General features: G+C 39.2%; 1 protein-coding gene across 2 annotated transcripts in view; it reads left to right on the forward strand.

Moving 5' to 3' along the window:
• CTBP1 (C-terminal binding protein 1) overlaps positions 1–17,950 on the forward strand; it is a 195,851-nt gene that overhangs the window by 33,074 nt on the left and 144,827 nt on the right. For both annotated transcript variants that reach the window (XM_015862567.2, XM_015862566.1), the window contains one exon: positions 12,473–12,638. In XM_015862567.2, coding sequence (XP_015718053.1) covers positions 12,581–12,638 — 58 coding nt within the window. In that variant the 5' untranslated portion in view covers positions 12,473–12,580. Of the gene's footprint in view, positions 1–12,472; positions 12,639–17,950 lie in introns of those variants that run through there.

Consider the following 17,950-nt stretch of genomic DNA (forward strand, 5'->3'; position numbering starts at 1 on the left):
TTCCAAATTTAATTATGCATAGGGAGATCTGTTCCTCAGTTAGACTGAAACGATTCAGGAAGAGGTTGCTGCAGGGTCTTTATCTTTTGTGGGCCTCCTTTGAACTACTTCTGGAGAAATAATATGAGCAGGCCAAGCCAGGTTAATGTTTGCTTGTCTGTTGCTAATAGAAAACAGTGCATCAACAGGTCTCATAACTGTTCGGTTGAAATAGTTTTGCCTAGTTAAAAACTGCTTTATGAATAATAAATCATAGAGATCATAGTGTTTATGACCCGCCCATTAAACATACTGTGTTGTTGATTCTTTATATATATAGAGAATCCTACGGTTGTGTTGTAGACCTCTGCTGTAGGTTTGTCTGCTTGTTTTAAGTGGGCTTTGAAAACAAAGGCTTATTTTGTCGTTCTGTTGTTTACTCGATGAAATAATAGTAACTAATTCAGAGGGAATGGTTTCAAGCTATGGCAGAGGAGATTCAAGCTGGACATTAGGAAGTATTACTTCTCAGAAAGGCTGGTCAGGCACTGGAATGGGCTGCCCAGGGAGGTGGTGGAGTCACTGACCCTGGGGGTGTTCGAGGAACGACTGGATGTTGTGTTGAGGGACATGGCTTAGTGGGAGCTATTGATAATAGGTGAATGGCTGGACTGGATGATCTTTTAGGTTTTTTCCAATCTTGGTGATTCTGTGATTCTAACCAATATACGAATGAACTTGACTTCAGGTGAATGGAAAATGGCAGAGGCACCTGAGTAGTTAAACAGAGAAGTAGATATGAAGCAAGCTTAGTAATGTCAATGATGAGAAACGTGTTACTTCATGAAATTGTTTAATAAAGTTGCATAGAAATAATGTTAAAATAGCGTTCAACATATACCAGAAATATTTGTTACTGACCTCTTAACTGTACTAAATAAGCAGATAAGAGAGTTGGTGAGGTAGCCTGCCCAATGTCTCTGTATAAAATACCTTTAAAAATGTATTGTGTCCCTTCAATAGGATATGAAAAGAGAATTCAGCTTTTGGTGATATTGCTGCTCTTTACACTGTAGGAATTATTGACAGGTTTGCATCGTTTCTTCTTCCTTTTAGCAGGTAAAAACAAAATATACCAGTGAGCAACTGTGAAGACTCAGCCTCTACTCTGATGGTTTTATGATCCAAAGTTCCTTTTTGAGTCAGACGATTTGCTAGAGGACCTTTTTGCATTGCTGCAGTTTCTGACTGTACATCAGATGCCATAACCTCCTTCAGATGTAGGTGCCCCTAACGTTGCTCCTCTTATCTGGTATCTGTTGACCTCGGAGGTATTTATGAGTGGCTCCAGTTAGTTTGGTCTTGGGTTTGGAAGAGAGGACAGCAAAACAGGGAAGCCCAGCCCCAAGAGCTGAGGGAATTCATACTCCAAGGACAAAAGAGAAAGGTGCAGACGCTATTTGCTGGCAGGACATGGAAGAGTAATAGTTCATAGTAATCTTAACTACAGAAGAAAACAGATAGAGATAATAGGCAGTGATTGACTTAAGGACTATGATGGGCCTGAAAGATGGAAAATAATGTGGAATGCAAGGTTTTCCCTGTTGTGAATGCGATGAAAGTAGTTTCCCAAGGCAATGTTTTGCATGGTGATCCCCTGTAGGTCAGACTTTGACTGTCAGAACACCATGTATGAGAGGTGTTTTTGGAGTAGTTGGCCCAAAGAAGGTCTACAAGCAGGTTAGACTGCAGGTAATTAAAAGTAGCACACTGAGGCTTTCCAGGAAGAAATCTGTTATATGTAACCCTAGATGTAATGCTGTAGAACTCTATTTTTCCTGTTGTCCTTTTCCTGATCCCAGCCATCTATCATTTACTTCACATTACTGGAGGAGGAGCTCATAGTACACAAGAAATCAATGGAGAATTCATCTAATTTATCTAACTTTATTTTTCTGCTAAACCTTTCAAAAAAGTTGGCATTATGGCAGAACATGCCTTGGAACAAACTGCAGGGCACTACTGGTCTGCTGACAGATGGTCTTGTCACATCCTCAAGGCGTTGCACGTCTGGCTTCTCTGACAAGAAGAAGACACTGAAGTGATCCCAGGTTTTCTTGAAGCAGCATATCCAGTGTGCAGTGACAGAGTGTGCCACCAGAGCTCCGTTACAGGGAGTCCTGCAAGGAGTAATTTTTATTTCCTCTATAATCATCTGCCTGATTACTGGTTGAAGTGTTTGATGATGTTTGAATGAATGGCAGTGTTGTTTTTCTTTTCTCACATCTGGGGTTTCATCCAGAATTGTTGAGCACACTTCTTGAGAAATGCAAATAATTGAGTCCGTGTGTAGCTTTCAGCCTCTTTACATCTTTGCTCAACACTTTACTTAGTACGTGAGAGAATATTATGGTTTTGACTTTGTCCTCAAGGCATAAAATGTTCTGAACTCAAGACAGTCTGAAGTTTCTGGATGAGGCCTCTCCTTCAGCAGCAGGAGCATTCAAATTAAGTAAGATGAGTTTATCTACAAATTAAATAGGGGCTGGATATTTCATTTTCTAGTGTAGCGTAGGATTGAAATAAATTTCCTTTAAACACCATTACGGTCTTTCCTTTCCAGACCAGCTTCCAAGTGCACTTCCTGCTTGGTCATTCTTCTGTAGCAAGACAGAAGAGAACATACATACTCAAATAAAGAAACTGAACATTTCCAGATAGAAGAAAGGATAAATTGTTAATGTTTGTAGTTACAGCAGTTGATACAGAAATACACTGAGGTACTCTGACAGATGTAGTTGCACTAAAGCCTTTTTGGAATAAAATACAATAGCTTGTTGCATTTGGACTAACTTACTGTGCCAGGTTTTGATATTCATAATGCAGGAATCTTGGATCCTGATGTGTGCATGAGGAAGCCTTCTGAGATTAGCATCCTCCTAATACAGCGCACAAAAATGTAATCTGTTCATCCACTTCTGCGGATACCAGAATTGTTTTGCAGTAAAAATGAAGCAGTTTTGCATTGAAGTCAATCTCAAAGCACAATCAAGTTGCTGCTCTGCAGCATTCGACAGCTCTCAAGTATGACTTTTGAATGCAGAGTTAAGTAACACAGTTCCTACATTTTTAAAGTCTTTCTGTAGAGAGACTTTATCCTGAAACTAAAGAGGGGAATTAAAATCCTGTACCTCCCCCATTTCTCTGGGAAGGATGTTCTGGAGATTCTCTTAGTGAAGTAGCCTCTCTGCTGTTCTCCTCTGCCTTCCCAATGATGAATAAAAGAGAGAACAGATGAGCATAAATGTTGAACATAGACAAAATGTAATTAATCAGGAAAATTAGTAGAGTATGCTAGCATTGGTTACAATATATTAGTATCACATACAATTGTCTGTCAGTCTCAGATGCATGAGGCTGTCTAATTGCACTTCTCGTTTTTTGTTTCCCCTGACTTAATTGCTTAAAGGATACCAGGTCATAGCCACTAGCATTAATCTTCTACATAAGCAATTCCTGTAATTGTGATAGGAGATTGCTTATGGAATTTAGCAAGGTGTGAAAATACTGTTACTGTGATTGAGATGGGAGTGTAGCTAGCTGGAAATTCCTTAATGAAATGTCATGTCATGAGATGCTGATTGACACCAAAATGTATGGAAAAGAATTACCAATTAAACAATGTGTCTAGTTGGGTGTGGAAGGTCTGACTGCAGGGAGCCCTTTAGGCGAGATAACCATTTCTTGATGATGAGAAAGCCACATAGGGATGTAATCTGGTAGCAGTATTTTTAGGTAGGTCTTGATTCTTTTGCTAAATAGGATAACTAAGAGTTTTCTTGTAGCTGTACCTTTATAATTGCAAACAGATTCCAATCTACAAAACATGCCTTCCAGTAGGACTGTAGGGTAAGGTGCAAAGTTTGTAAAACCTAACTTAAATCACAAAGGGTAAAATGGAAGCTGTCAATTATTTAGCCTCTTATTTTGCCTTATTTTTCATTGCTTAATAATGAGGAAAGACACTTTCCCAATGCCTAATATTAAACTTGAAAAACATTTGTTTTAATTCTTAATTTACCTATACCAGCTTTTTGACACCGCAGATTGCTAAAACATTTACATAATAGTTGTGCAATTGCGCTGATACCAGAAGTGTTGAAAAAATTGTTGGTAAGAGTCATTAATGATCCCGTATAACTTCCTCAATTCAGTGTTTCCTTATTGCCAGTTCATGTGAAATGCAGAGTAAATGCACTTGATAGTTGCCATCTTGTTATTTTTAGGTGCTGGCCAGTGCTTTCCCATTAAACTGGGAGAAGGCAAAGGTCCAATATTTGGGCTAATTAAAAAGAAATAAACATGAATTATGCATCCTTATGCACAATGTTTAAGGAAAAAAAAAATAAAAGCCAAAAACATTTATACTATTTCCATGCTACTACAACTGTAGTTTTACTAGGAAACTGAAGAACTGAGGTGTAGTAGTAATATTTAATTAAATGTTACTCAAACACTTTGTTGTCCAAGTGGGACAAAAAGTATCTTAAAAATACTCTTCTCCCATACACAGCATGTTTTTTTCAGAGGCATGTGCACACCTGGCTATTTGTGTGCCCAAATCCAGCATTCCAACCTTTTTGGCAGGAGGGAAAAAACCAAACGGGTCCCACAGTTTGTCTTATGAATGGACCTGTCCTCAGCTAACTTTCTGTCCTTAATGTCTTTTGGCATGATTTCCTACTCGCTTGCAGAATCTTTTCTTCTTTGCACTCTGTTCCTTTTCCACAGAGCAGATGTGTTGCTTAAATCACCAGTTTTAATCTGTGAACCATGGGGCTGTGGATGTCTGTGGGCTGCTGCACCCAGGTGATGTGCGTTGGCATCACGTATGGAACATACACGCAATCCTTGTGCCTGCTGTTGTGATGTGGGATTATGTCTGTTTTAGAGGGAAAAAATGAAGGCTCAATAAATCAATAAAAGGTTAAAAGTAATCTTTTGTCCCTGCTGGTTCCAATCCTTTCTAGCAAAGGAGATCCATGAAATGCAACGGTAATTGTTTCCCTTCCCAGAGAATTCATTAACGGAGGCATTAGCCTTTTTATTGCTATGAGCTGGGGCTGATTCTTCACGTCCTGTTATGCTTTCTCAGGTGCATTAAAACATTAATGTATTTACAATTTTGAGTTTTTTATTCCAATCACAGAAATGTTATGTTTTGAGTTATTTTCTGTAGTGGTCATTCAGCTTCTCCGCTGCCGTCTTTCACAATCACTGTGGTTTTATTTAGCTCATTTACACAGTTCCTGTCTGGCTCTTTCATCCCTCTCAACAAAAGGGAGGGAGTCTTTCAGCTCTTCAGTCTGTGCAGAGAAATTGAGAAGAGATTGATCTTCTTTCAATGTAATTTTCTTTCATTTCAGACTTCAAAAAATATAAGAGCGATTACTGTAACGCCGATCTAACAACCCTCTTATTTGACATTTTTAAATGGTTTTCATCTGGGAGTTATAAAGTGCTTTGTAAAACAGTACATATCACAGCATCTCTGTGTGCTGGGATGTGCACCTGCGTGTTGCTTTACACAGCCAGCAAGGGGTGAAATGAAGAGTGCAAGGTTAGCTGCATGTCTTAGGTCTGTGTGTAAGAGGCAAAGCTAGAGATTGGGTACATTATGAATGGGATACGCGATTTCAGATCTCCACGCAGGCCTCAGATCGTTGATTTCCCTTTAGTCTGTTTGAGTTAGGTGGGAGCTTATCAGAATACCATTCTTTCTGAAGAAGCTGAACACCTGATACACGGCTTCTGGAAGTTCTGACAGGTGGGAAACACAGCAATGCTATTGCTCAGGTTCCAGTCCACAACAATTTTCCAGCACTAAGAGCATCTGTGGGATTTTACTAGAAACGTAAGTGTCTCAGTCAGGTAGCCTCTAATAATTCTCTAATGCTGGTTTTGGTGTGTGAGTGAAAGTGTTATTCATGACCCAGAAATCTGAGTTAGCAGCGATGCTTCCCATCTGTCTGCAGTCACACACATCTGCAGTAATACACTGTCAGTAGTGAGTAATTTTTGGCTTGTCGACAGATCCATAATTGAGAGAGGATGCTACTAAGGGAAAAAAACAGCTTAGGGAAAAAACTTATGGTGAAGATAAATAACTCATAAAAAGCTTCTAATGACGGAATTACTGTCACAACCTCCTGTTGTGATAGTAAACTACTGTTTTCACCATATTCTTTTTCAACAAGGCCATTTTATCGTCTTATGCTGTAACTTGGCTTGTGATTATTAAATGTTATGTTGTATCTTGGAAGACATTTTATTTAAAGACTGAAAGTAATTTGATTAAAAACAGGATGGTGGAAAAAGAATACTTATGCGTAGCATTAAAAAAATAGTGAATAATAAGCTAAAAAGCTGTAGCTTTGTTTTTAATAGTGTGCTGACTAGGTGTGTTCTTGGCCTTACTTGAAACCTTTTTGTCAACAGGGGAGTAAAAAACAGGTTCACTGAATATATTTAAATCTGCTGATGAAATAATAATTTTTTAAGAGAGGTAGAAGTGCTGCAGAGCAATCATGTTTGCTTTAATGAGCTGCACTCTGTGAAACTGTATGTTCAAGTTTTCGGTCGAATACAGAAGAAGGGTGAGCCATTCTCACAGGGTGGAGAGCTCCATCTGAAGAAAAGTAGCTTTGCTTGCACTAGGGATGAATAATCTGCTGACCCAAACCGTGCAGTGCCAAGTCCTTTCATCGTAGGGCCTGGGATATACCTGAGGTAAGGGTTCTCCTGCCCTGGATGCTTGTGGAACTGCTCTGACGAGGCGGTGCCTTGCTCTGGGGCCTGCAGACAGTACTCTGTGTTTTGCTGTTGAGTTTAAGGAGGCCAATGTATGATGTGATCTAGGATTTAGTACTTTCTGGGACAACACCAAGGAGCTCAATCTCTGCTGCAGGGAGAAGCTGAAGTACTAGTTACAACTGTCACTGTTTGAACAATTTACTGTGTATCATGGAGCTGTATCATTGAATGGCTTGGGTTGGAAGGGATCTTAAAGATCATCCAGTTCCAACATCCTGCTGTGGATGGAGTTGCCACTCACCAGTTCAGGCTGCCCAGGGCCATCCAACCTGGCCTTGAGCACCTCCAGAGCTGGGGCAACCACCATTAGTACGTGGTGGGTCTATGCTACTGGCAATTCTTTATCATATGGATTTTCTGTATTGACAATTTGATTCTATTAGTATCTTTTAGCCACAATCATACTAACTCATTTCAGCTGTATTTTACGAATGTAAGGTGTGTCCTTGTATCACAAGGAACCTCAGGTCCTCATTTCTGTCTCAAGCAGTGACTACAGGTGGAAATTTAAGGGAAGTATCATGTTTGTTCTGATTTTACTCTTCGTGAAGAGCTGCTCCTTTGGCAGCAGCTGTTGGATGCTGAGCTAAACACTGTAATATAACACAGTGATTATTATGTGGGAGAACAGAACAAGCAGGCACTGTTAATTTTCTTTTGTCATTTTTCTGCATATGGATTTCTGATCTTGGTTTGCATCTTGGCAGTCACTAACAGTGGCCACTGAAGGGTTTTCCATAAATAACTAATTCCTTCTAAGAACCACTTAAAGTTTTGGCATTCATGACACCCGGTGATACCAGATTTTCCAGCTTAATTGAATATTCCATGAGAAAACTTGTTGTTTTTTTTCTTCTGGTAGCCACTGTGTGCTCCCTAGGTACTGAATTGAAGCATATCTTATATATGTATTGTCATATTTTCATGTTCCATGTGCTTGTTTCTTCTCCAAGCTTTTTTTCAACCAATGCATTTCCTCTTCTCCTTTAAGCAAGCTGTCCCATGCCTCCGGCCATACTTACTGCCTGTACTGGCATTTCTTCAAGTTCTCCATCTTTTTTTGAGATAAAGGTATCTGAGATTTAGGCAGCAGCATAATAATGTTTGAGATTATCAGCTATTTCTGAGTAGTGTCCAACATTTCTTGGCATCTCCTTCAGTGACCTCCTCCCTCATGTGACAATTTCATTGATCTTGAAGCACTCTGTATGGTTTCTCTTAGATTGTACTGACATCTAATGGTAAGGCAAAGTGCCTTTGCCACACTTAGCGGCAAGATAAATTGTCTGACAGTCAAAAAATACTCAATTTTGTGTGACTAGATGGAATAGCTTCCATTTTTGCACAGGAAGTCTGATTTAATGCTTTCTCTTCTGGCAGTGAATCTTCTTGTTGCGTTCATTGGGCCATGCTTATTTTTTAAACGTAGCTTAGACCTTTGTAAGAGTAGTTTTCAGGACAGTGTAAATGCTGTGATGGTTTGATACTGCAGTAGTGCTCAGTGGAATTCATGGCATCTCCATAGCGGTACAGCAGCAGGGCCCGCTGTCCCACAGCATTCTGGACAGGATATCCAGTGATGATGCAGCAGTCTTAGAATTGCCACATTTGGAAGAAATGTGCGTGACCTCTTTTTCTTTCTTTTTCTTTCTATTTGAGGTTTCTCTGGGCTTTTTTTTCTTGGTTTTGAATTTGGTATTTATAATACCTAGTAGTGGTAGGTATTGCTGAATAATACTTCTGAGCTTTGGAAAGAAAAAGTGAGTTCAGTATTAATCTCAAAGTTCAGTTCCATGCGTAGGTGTAAATACTCCATGGACCTTCAGTGAGACCGAGATGTCGCCTAAAAAAATCAAATAAATAAAATAATCATTTAAAAAAGAAAAATAGCAACCAAAGAAAACAACAGAAAACTATTGTCAAATTGGCATTCTGCTAAGGTGTTTTTCTTCATGGTGAGCAGCCTAAGGTGCTGTGAGCTGCCTGTTCTGCCACAAAGTCTTAGCTATGATGGGTCTTTATTATCTTGGGAACCTGTTTATTCTCCAAAACAAACAGTTGCTACAAAATGTGTAGTTATTTGGGATGATCTAAATATTTATAGCGCGAGGAACACTTTCATTATTTACTTCTTAGTTCCAGGCTGTACGGAATGGCTATTTGAAGGCTTTTAGGTGTCATGGAAAATAGAGCTCTTATTGATTTGGATGAGAGAGAAAGAGAAGCAAAGCATTAGTCTGCTTGGGTTGTCTTGGAAACTTATTTAATTTATGAAGTCATAAGAAACCGATGGCAGTGGAATGTTGAAAATAAACTTCCCGCTTTTCTTGCAGTAGGTTTTTATACATTTGAAAGTTGATAGTAGAAAGGGAAAATAATTCAGTAACTTAATGTAGTTTCAGACCAAAGAACGTATGTTAGAACGGCTAAATTAAATGAAGATAAAGATTCCCAGGGGTAACATAGAACTTCATGGCTTTGTTCTCACTGTGTTAGTGATCTATCAGTCTGTTCTGTGAGTTTTGTTTCTGTTTTGGATTTCTTACACTTTATCACCATATTTGGTTTAGTCTACAAATCTTTTTGTGTGAAGGAAGCTGATAGTAAGGCAAAGGTACAGGTCAGTCTTTTGCCTTGCCTACCTGTATGGGTCAAAGTCCATGCTCAGAATAGCTTATACACAGTCTTTTTGTAGGTGGGCTCCTTACAGATTATGTGTGATGCAGGTCACTTTTTTTAGTAGGCTTCCACCACCTAGATTAATTAAGTACAAAGGCTATCTGTTTCACCTAAAAGTCTCCCATGAAAGTGAAGCCAAGGAAACTATCCTACATTGCAACCTCTGATGTTTGATGAGAGAGAGTTCCTTAGGAATTTGGAACCCATCTCTTCCCAAGAGTGGGACTTGATAGTCCTTACAGGTGTCTACCAGCTCAGGATATTCTGTGATCTCAGCCTACCAGTGTGCATGTAAGTAGCCTACTGGCTAGCTTTAAAAATACATTTCGTAGTTTTCTTGCTTCTCATCATCTTTCTTCAGAGACCTCCTTGAATGGCTTGTTTTCAGATCTTTTTACTCACAGCTTTATGTTTGTCCTTTACTTCATTACCAATGTTGCCTTAAGTCAACGTTGCTTTACTTACTTGACATTCCCATTTCAGCTTGTAGGATTTGCTCACACTGCTATAAAAATGTTGGAGATTCTCTTTTATTGTGGTATCTCAAAGAGTAAAGCTCATCCATTCTTGAGATAGAGCTAAATGCTCCAGGCTATAATTGCCAGAGGCATCTTCTCTTAAAAAATATCTTCAAAGACTAGGATCATCTGTTTAATTGAAAGAAAAGCTATAATATTCTTTTCAATGATATATATTTAATCTTAAAATTGTGCTGCACAAACAGGTTCTGTATGCTGATATTTCAGATGGCTTTGTAGCCACTACTCATCGTGCAGTTAGGCAGTACATATCAATATATATTCCGAGTTCATTTGGATTCTCATTGAGTTAAAATATTGAAGTGTGCTCTTAAATACTTCTTGTTCTAATTCCCTGGGCAATGGGCTTTTATTTTTAGTGAATTTTTCAAATACAGTTATTCATGTTGTGGTTTAGTAATTGCAGTTAACAAACGCTCCATAATTAGAATGTTTTTGTTTTGCTGGGGAATGTTTCCCATATCATCTTCTCTTTGGATTAGAACACGAAATATAATAAAATTGTGTGAGGGTTACATTTAACACTGTGTTAATATGTTAATTTAATTTTTGCTCAAACGTATTTTTTAAAACTTACAACATCTTGCCGTGGATAAAAACCAAACAAACAGGGCTTTAAACAAAGCTACTTGATTTATGCGGTACGCTTTGAAGCTACTGTAGATGGATAGAAAGCAGCTGGTGACACTTCCAGCGGTAGGGCAGTAGTTACAGATGGGCTGCTTTTTTACAGCTGTCAGCCAACTTCGTACATAGAATGACTACAGTGGAAAAATCTTGGGCTGAATGAATAAACAAAACTGAGCGCAAGGAGGACAGAAGGCATATATGTTTCTACAAGACAGGAAATTAAATTAGCTATAAAAATTTAAACCTAGATTAGCATTGGAAACATTCAGTGTATTCTGGTTTTTGTTTCTTGTCCTCTTTTATTTTCCTTCTTCTGTGTCTATTGGAGGTGGTAGGTTGTAAAACAAAGGTAACAGGCAAAGAAATGCTAGTTTGGGGTTGACACGAGTTTGGCACATTGACTGAAGGAAAGGCAGGTAGCTATGGCTAATTTTAAAAAGCATTTAACCGCATGTTAGATTTGGTGTAATGCTCATGTAATCTTGAAGCCATGTTCAATATTGAAGGATGTTGTATTTTGCAGGAATAATCAATGTGAGGCACTATAACAGGAAATTTACTATACAGCAGTGTTTTGTTTTATTTTTAAAGAGAAATTTGGCTTCAGCATTCTTCATCAATTTCTGCTGTCACGATGATTATGTTCAGCTGTAGTCAGACATTGTGCAGAACATTAGAACTCTTGAATCTGAGGATAAAGGAAAAGGTGGAGGGAGAGTGGGTGGGAGGATGAGGTTGAATAAAGCGATAAAAGCATGATGAATATTGCACATTGCCTTCATCTTCAAGTGAAAATAAACACGGAGAGGAGCTTTGTTTTAAAAATCCAAAAGCAGCAAGCAGAGTACGGCTGGAAGAAGATAGCTGTTTTAATGCAAATGTGCAGTGCTTCATATTCAAAATATTTTTGTCACTTCACCTCAAGAGTCTTTGTGAGGTGTTGACTAAATGTGCACTTGTTTGATTTGATTAAAAAAAAAAAAAAGGAAGAAATCAAGGAAGAAACAAGCAGATTTCTAGGTTTGGTCACTTGCAAAGCCATGTAATGTTCACCACTGATGTTGAAAGCTCCTGGGAAGGAATAAAAGGAAACAGGGAAATGAATTATTTGGCCTGTGTTTGTATGCACCATGCTTGTAATACGTGTTTGGTTCTCAGAGCCTATTAAGTTCTTACAGGGGACAAATGCACTGCTCTTATTATGCTTTTCCAAGGATCTCTATAGCTTTACCCATTCACTTGCTCCTGTGTGTTTTATTTACAGTGTACATTTTGGTGAGAATTTTGATGCGGGATGTTTCTCCTCTCCCCACCCCCTTCCTGCAGGCTTCGTGTTGTGTTACCCTTCTGCTGTCTTGCCCAGCTACGCAGGATCTGAAAAGTGCTTAGTTGTGTGTGCTGCCAAAGAGCTTGCCTAGTCATGCATGAAGCTGTTTTAAATGCCATTTGCTTGATATAGATGTTGGCAGTCTGTGCTCTCACTGGGATGCACATCTTCAGTTATATGTTTCTTGAATCGTGACCCTAAACTTCCCAGTATCAAACTCTAATTTATTCTAATATCATGGAGTTAAGGATGAGAGGAGCATTTCCTTGATTGCTTTGTTATGATGCCTTCCTATGGGGAAGCTTATTGTGAAATCCCAGGATACCAAGTATATTTAGGAACTGTGAATGTTTTCTTATTCTTTTAAGTATACATAGGTCACTCTTCTGGAAAGGGGTGGGAAAAAAACCCACTATATTTAAGAAATCTGTCTTTCTATTCACAGGTTTAAAAAACAAACAAGTTTATAAAAGGCAGAAAACGTTTCTGAGTTGTGGCTGACTTGAAGTCCATCATCAAACTGTGCGGAGACGTTCTCTGAGCTTCCCCTCTTATGTCTCTAATGGACAAACACAAAGTGAAGCGGCAACGGCTGGATCGCATATTTGAAGGTTGGATATTTCAATTTCTAAGGTTGCATTCATTTAGTGGATTATAAATATTTCTGAAGGTCAGAACTCTGCTCGTTTGGTCATTCAGTGTATTTTTTTAATTGAGATGTGTTTCCTGTTGAAATCCTGTTAACTGTGCAGAGGTGTTGGGTTTTGATGAATAAAAGCAAAGAGTGTGGGAACTCTGTACTGTTGTCCAGTTCCGTTTCCTTCCAGCTCAGCATTTTAAAACGTTCTGCCAAGATGTTGTGAAAGCTTGTGGGTTTGTATAAAATAACAACCACAAAAGGATAAGGAGACCACATAATCCTCTCCAGGGTCTTTCTCTACAGATATGCTTCATATAGATTGATTTAAGAGCCCATATCTGGTCTTAGTGAGGAAATGGGAAAGAAGTTAAAGAAAAAAATCCCAGAAGACCCCCAAACTTAATGAACGTTAATAAAAATACCAAGATCTTGTGAAAGGAGTGGAATCACTTGCATCAGTCAATTAATCTTGAATCACAGTTGTGTGAATTGTATGTTCCTGGTGTTCTTTGTTTTCTTTCAGATTTGATGTGAAAACAGGCTGAGGGATAAGTTGTATTTTGATGAATGCACAAGTGGTTGAGGCTTAATGATGTTTTTTTAATACTAGATGCTTGTTTCTTCTTAGAAGGGATCTGTTAACTTCTTTACCAAACCCGTTCTGGTATGACTGGAGTAAGTGTACAGACTGTTGGATGAGTAGTTTTTGCATCATGCCTAATACTGAAGCAGTAAACTGCATTTGAAGCAGCTGTGTTGGTCGTCAGCAGTCACTGGTAGCTTTGTTGTATCCTCCTCTTTTCCCCTTTCTTTGTTACAATATGAGTGTACCCATATAATGAACCAAAGTGGAAGAGGACCAATACTAAAAATACAATATTTTGTTTGAGAATTTTTTTATGTAGGTGAATTCCTCAGTCTAGGTCACAGCTGACTCACGAGTTGCATTGAAATAGCAGTTGGAAAGGAGGAATGAGGGGCACATGGACAGTTCCTTATGACAAAGCCAGAGAAAGGCATTTCATCAGAGTACCAGAGGGTACAATTTCGTAAGTGATGTAATCTCAACAAAAAGTAGCTTAGTTCACCCTGAATACTTGATCCAAATTGGTCTCATGTCACTAGTTGACTGATTGGCCAAGGTGTCAGCTTTATCTGCTCACCAAGAACTGGGGAGCTGGCTGTTGAGGGTGGGAAATTGGGAAGGATGTCCCTTCCTCTGGACAACTCTGTTGTAGGATCAGATGGAAGTGACCTATGGGTGAGATGCCACAGTGCTTTGTGCTGTTCATCCTTTGGTCCTAGGTCCTCATTCTAGAGTCTCTGTGTCTGACCTTACCAGAAAACTTAAAGGTATATATTTATTTTATTTTTGCCTATTTTAGTGTGAGCTGAATTAGCAAAGCATGAGGAGACGGAAATGAGAGAGGACAGAGAAACCTGTCCCTTCTGAGGGCACCCACAGCTGAACTGAACTCCACCATTCTCTTAGGGTCACTATATTTGTCAGTTGGATGACGTAAGAGAAATTAGTTGTGATGATGTGGCAAAGAATGCAGTCGGGGTGGAGGTGGCAGACCGTTAGGTTCTGTGACTGTATAAAACAGCAGCGGCTTCCCTCAGGCTGTGTGTTCACATGTTGTGACACTGTTTAATCACAGCCATTTGTGTGGCTTGTTTTCCCAGCCTTACACAATTCACTGCATCCTAAAATCTATCTGTGTGGCCATGCGCTGCTGGGAATTGATGCAGTTGAAAAATACAGCAGGAATGAAGTTTTTTAGCCACTTTGACTTCCTAATCCCCTTTACCATATGCTGGATAAATGCTGTGTTGTGGGAGTGGGAAGATGAGGAAGAGGGTAAACAAGAGAAGAGGGGAAGAAAAAATGGATATGGAAAAATGCTTAAGGTTTTCTGGGTACAGGAATTCAGTTTGACTGTGTAAAACGTCAGATCTATATTCTGCTCCTGATGTTCTTAGAGGTTTGTAAACATCTCTGGCTGATGTTGTTAGATCCGTGCCAGTGTGTAATGTAGGATAAAAATGAGGGGGCAGGTTTGTTTTTAGAAAAGCTGTTCTCTCTATGTGGTCCTGTTCAGGTTTAAGAATCAAGGAGTTCTCGGCACGTATTTCCCATAACACAGCCTAAGTATTTTATATTTTAGGAGGATGCATAATGTTTCTTTTAAAGCTCAGGAAACTTAATGAGCTGTACAGCTATTAAAGGTGGCTTATCTTCTCTGTCAGCTTTTTTTTTGTTCAACAGTCCCCGTAAAGCTTTCTTTTCTCTCAACCTTTTGGCTCAGAAAAAAAGAATTATTTTTAAGATGGATTTTATTGCAAGCTCACTAAAAGCAGGTAGCGGTGGTTTGCTAATTACTGCTGCTGTTTATATGTATATTTTTAAATTGTTTAACATAAAAACTTGTGATGAGCAGGCGTTTGTGCGTTATTGCATCTATAAAGAGATGCCAGCGGTTTTGTGACGCACCACATTTCATTACTGTTTGTCTCACTGCTCAAAGGAGGTGATAGCGAGTTGAAATTCAGTTGCTAAAAATTGAATGGTGTGGGACTGATTCCCCAAATGAGATGTTGGTGCAGTGAACATGTGCACAGGGCTGCACACAGCTTGTTCTGTGCAGTTAATGGATCGCCACAAGCGCTCCTGGAAGTTACAGGGCTGTGCACTTTAAGTGCTCTGTGAGTTGAACTGTTTTCCAATGGCTTTTAGCAATTTGCACACTCGCTTACAGTAACGAATCATGCAAATTAAGCAACCAATTGAACAGGCAGCATCGGATTTACTGTTCTCCCAAGTTAATGACGGCATGGGAGCGCTACTACTAAATTTCACTTAATACTCAGCGGAGAAAAAATCTGACTCTATTACTTGGGGAGCAATTAGTTCTCTTTTAATGTAGTTGTGTAAGTAATTTTTGTCTCTGAGGTACCTATGATTCCCTTCAGTGGTTTCTTAAATATGAAATTGAATATTTGCCTTTCATCCTGAAGCTATTTTCAGGGTTATTTTTTTTTCCCCTGCTTATTCGAATGGTGTGCCATGTTCTTGCATGTGTTGTCTCCTTTACACAGTTCTATAAACCAGCTTTGACTTAAGTAAAGGCAGCTGGACTGTCCCTTGAAGAAGCCAGATATGAAACTGTGGTTTTCAGCTTCCACTGGTAGCCATGAAGTCTGCCTTGGCATAACAGCATGGTCCTGGGCAGACTGAGATGCTAATGTTAGACTTGTTCACAGTCGATAAAGTAGCTTTTAGGCTTCTTCTCTTGTAGAAAAATAGTAACGAGGCACGTGAAAGATGTTAGTTATTAGTTACTGATTATATATAGTTATTAGTTACTGATTATATTGTTCTTTGTCCCCCTCTCCAGTGAAGCTGATGATTGCAAAGCATAATTATAGCAGTATACATTTGGCAGAACAGTTGGAAGTGTCACAGTGCAAAAATAAAATGTGTTCATTTTCTGAGTAATCTGAAAAAATCTAAATGTTTTTGGCATTTGGAAATGTTGTTATCTCTAATTAAGGTATCATTGCACTTCACATTGTAACAGATCTGTAAACAGTGCTGCATGTTTGCTTATATTCTAGAAATCTTTAATTAAGTGTGTGCATGTTTTACTGACCATTGCTTGGAAGTTACCTTGGGGATGTGTGACCTGGTGGTTTGCTAGGAGCTAACAGATGAGGTAGGAAGGCAATGGAAGGCGGCTACAGCATGAGGACAGTTCTGCTACATCTGGATTCTCTGTGAACAAATTGTGAGATTGATTTTTCTGGTTTGATAGCTTGAAACAAAGAAAAAATGATTTGCAGGCACCTGGTACACAGAGAAAATACCAACGGTGCATGTCCAACAGGTCAGTGAAGACCCTGCATCACCCCTGACAGACGTGACGTGGTTTTCTAGTTCAGCTTTTGGAAGTAAAAAAGACATCCTTGCACACCCAAAGCTTCTCAGCAATCCTTACAATCCCTTTTCCTCTTTCTGAAGCATTGGTATACAGCTTAATGTCATTCTTTCTGCACAGGTTGCCTCTTCCTTTAAGTGCCCAGAATAAAGCTTGGAATGTGTTATAGTGGTTTTAACAGCGTGGCTTTATTACTTAAGGAAAGAGGAAGAGTTGAACGGGGTTCCTGAATTGAAAAAGAAAATGCATATTAATGGCACGTGTTTCAGAAAGTTCAGATAAAATCTCTCATCTTTTGCTTTTACGAAGGACAGCCTTTATTCAGGGAAGTCTGATTACTGGTGAGTAACTGAACATTGTGCTCTTTAAAGGACAGAAATGTACATGATAAAGGAGTAGTTTCTTTTCAAGGATACAGACAAGGTTTTCTGTTTCCATCAGAAAACAGGTGTTCTTAAAGCTCCTCTTCCTGTTTGTGGTGCTGTATAATATGAGATCTAATAGGATGCATCTTCATAGTTGATGTGGTGTGTTGGTGACTCCAGGTGTGAGCAGAACCAGGTTTTCGTTCTACATTTATGAGCAGGTCTTGAAATACAGAGTGGCCAAAAGTTTGAAAGCTGCATTCTGGATCCAGGTCTTTCTTGTGCTTGTAGCAGAGAGCCCAACTTCTTACCACGTGAAAGCAGCAGGTTGACAATGTATGTACTCCATAATATAATGACTGTACTCCATGACCACTGCTGGAGCCCATCTGGTGTACCTGAGCTGTGACTTTGCTCATTGCAGCTGTGAAACTGGGCAGTTTTCAGGGTATTAATGAGAGCAGCAGCCTGCCTGGCCATTGCTTGGCTTCTCCTGTTAGGGAAAGGAATTTTGCTGAAGATGGTTTGTACTGCATATCTTAATCTGCAAAGAGAAGTGGAATAAATGTTCTCAGGTGTTGAGTACTCTTCAGCACTTCCTTATGTAAGTGGATATTGCAGGTGTTATTTTCTTTGGAAAACTAGCTATAAATCTTAACTGGTGTTTAGATTTGAAGATGTTCGTAGCTGACTTCCTGCAGGTATTAGAGAACAAAGGGACATCATACAACTGCGGACAATCGTATGTCACACAGCACTTTATATGCTTTTCTTTAGGCATTGTGTTCATAGTGCTGGGCATGCTGAACATCCCGTGTGTTGCTTGAAAGAACAACGATGGGCTGCTTTGCTGCTTGTCTTTTTTCACAGACTTGAGAAGAAAGCTCACTGAAGGATTAGGGCAGCAGAGGGAGCTAAAAGATTCCTAATATTTTATTGTTTGTTGTTTCCTCAGTGAAAGCTGCTCTGTCACGAAGTAC

Source organism: Coturnix japonica, chromosome 4, assembly GCF_001577835.2.
Source record: "Coturnix japonica isolate 7356 chromosome 4, Coturnix japonica 2.1, whole genome shotgun sequence".
NCBI classification, from domain to species: Eukaryota; Metazoa; Chordata; class Aves; order Galliformes; family Phasianidae; genus Coturnix; species Coturnix japonica.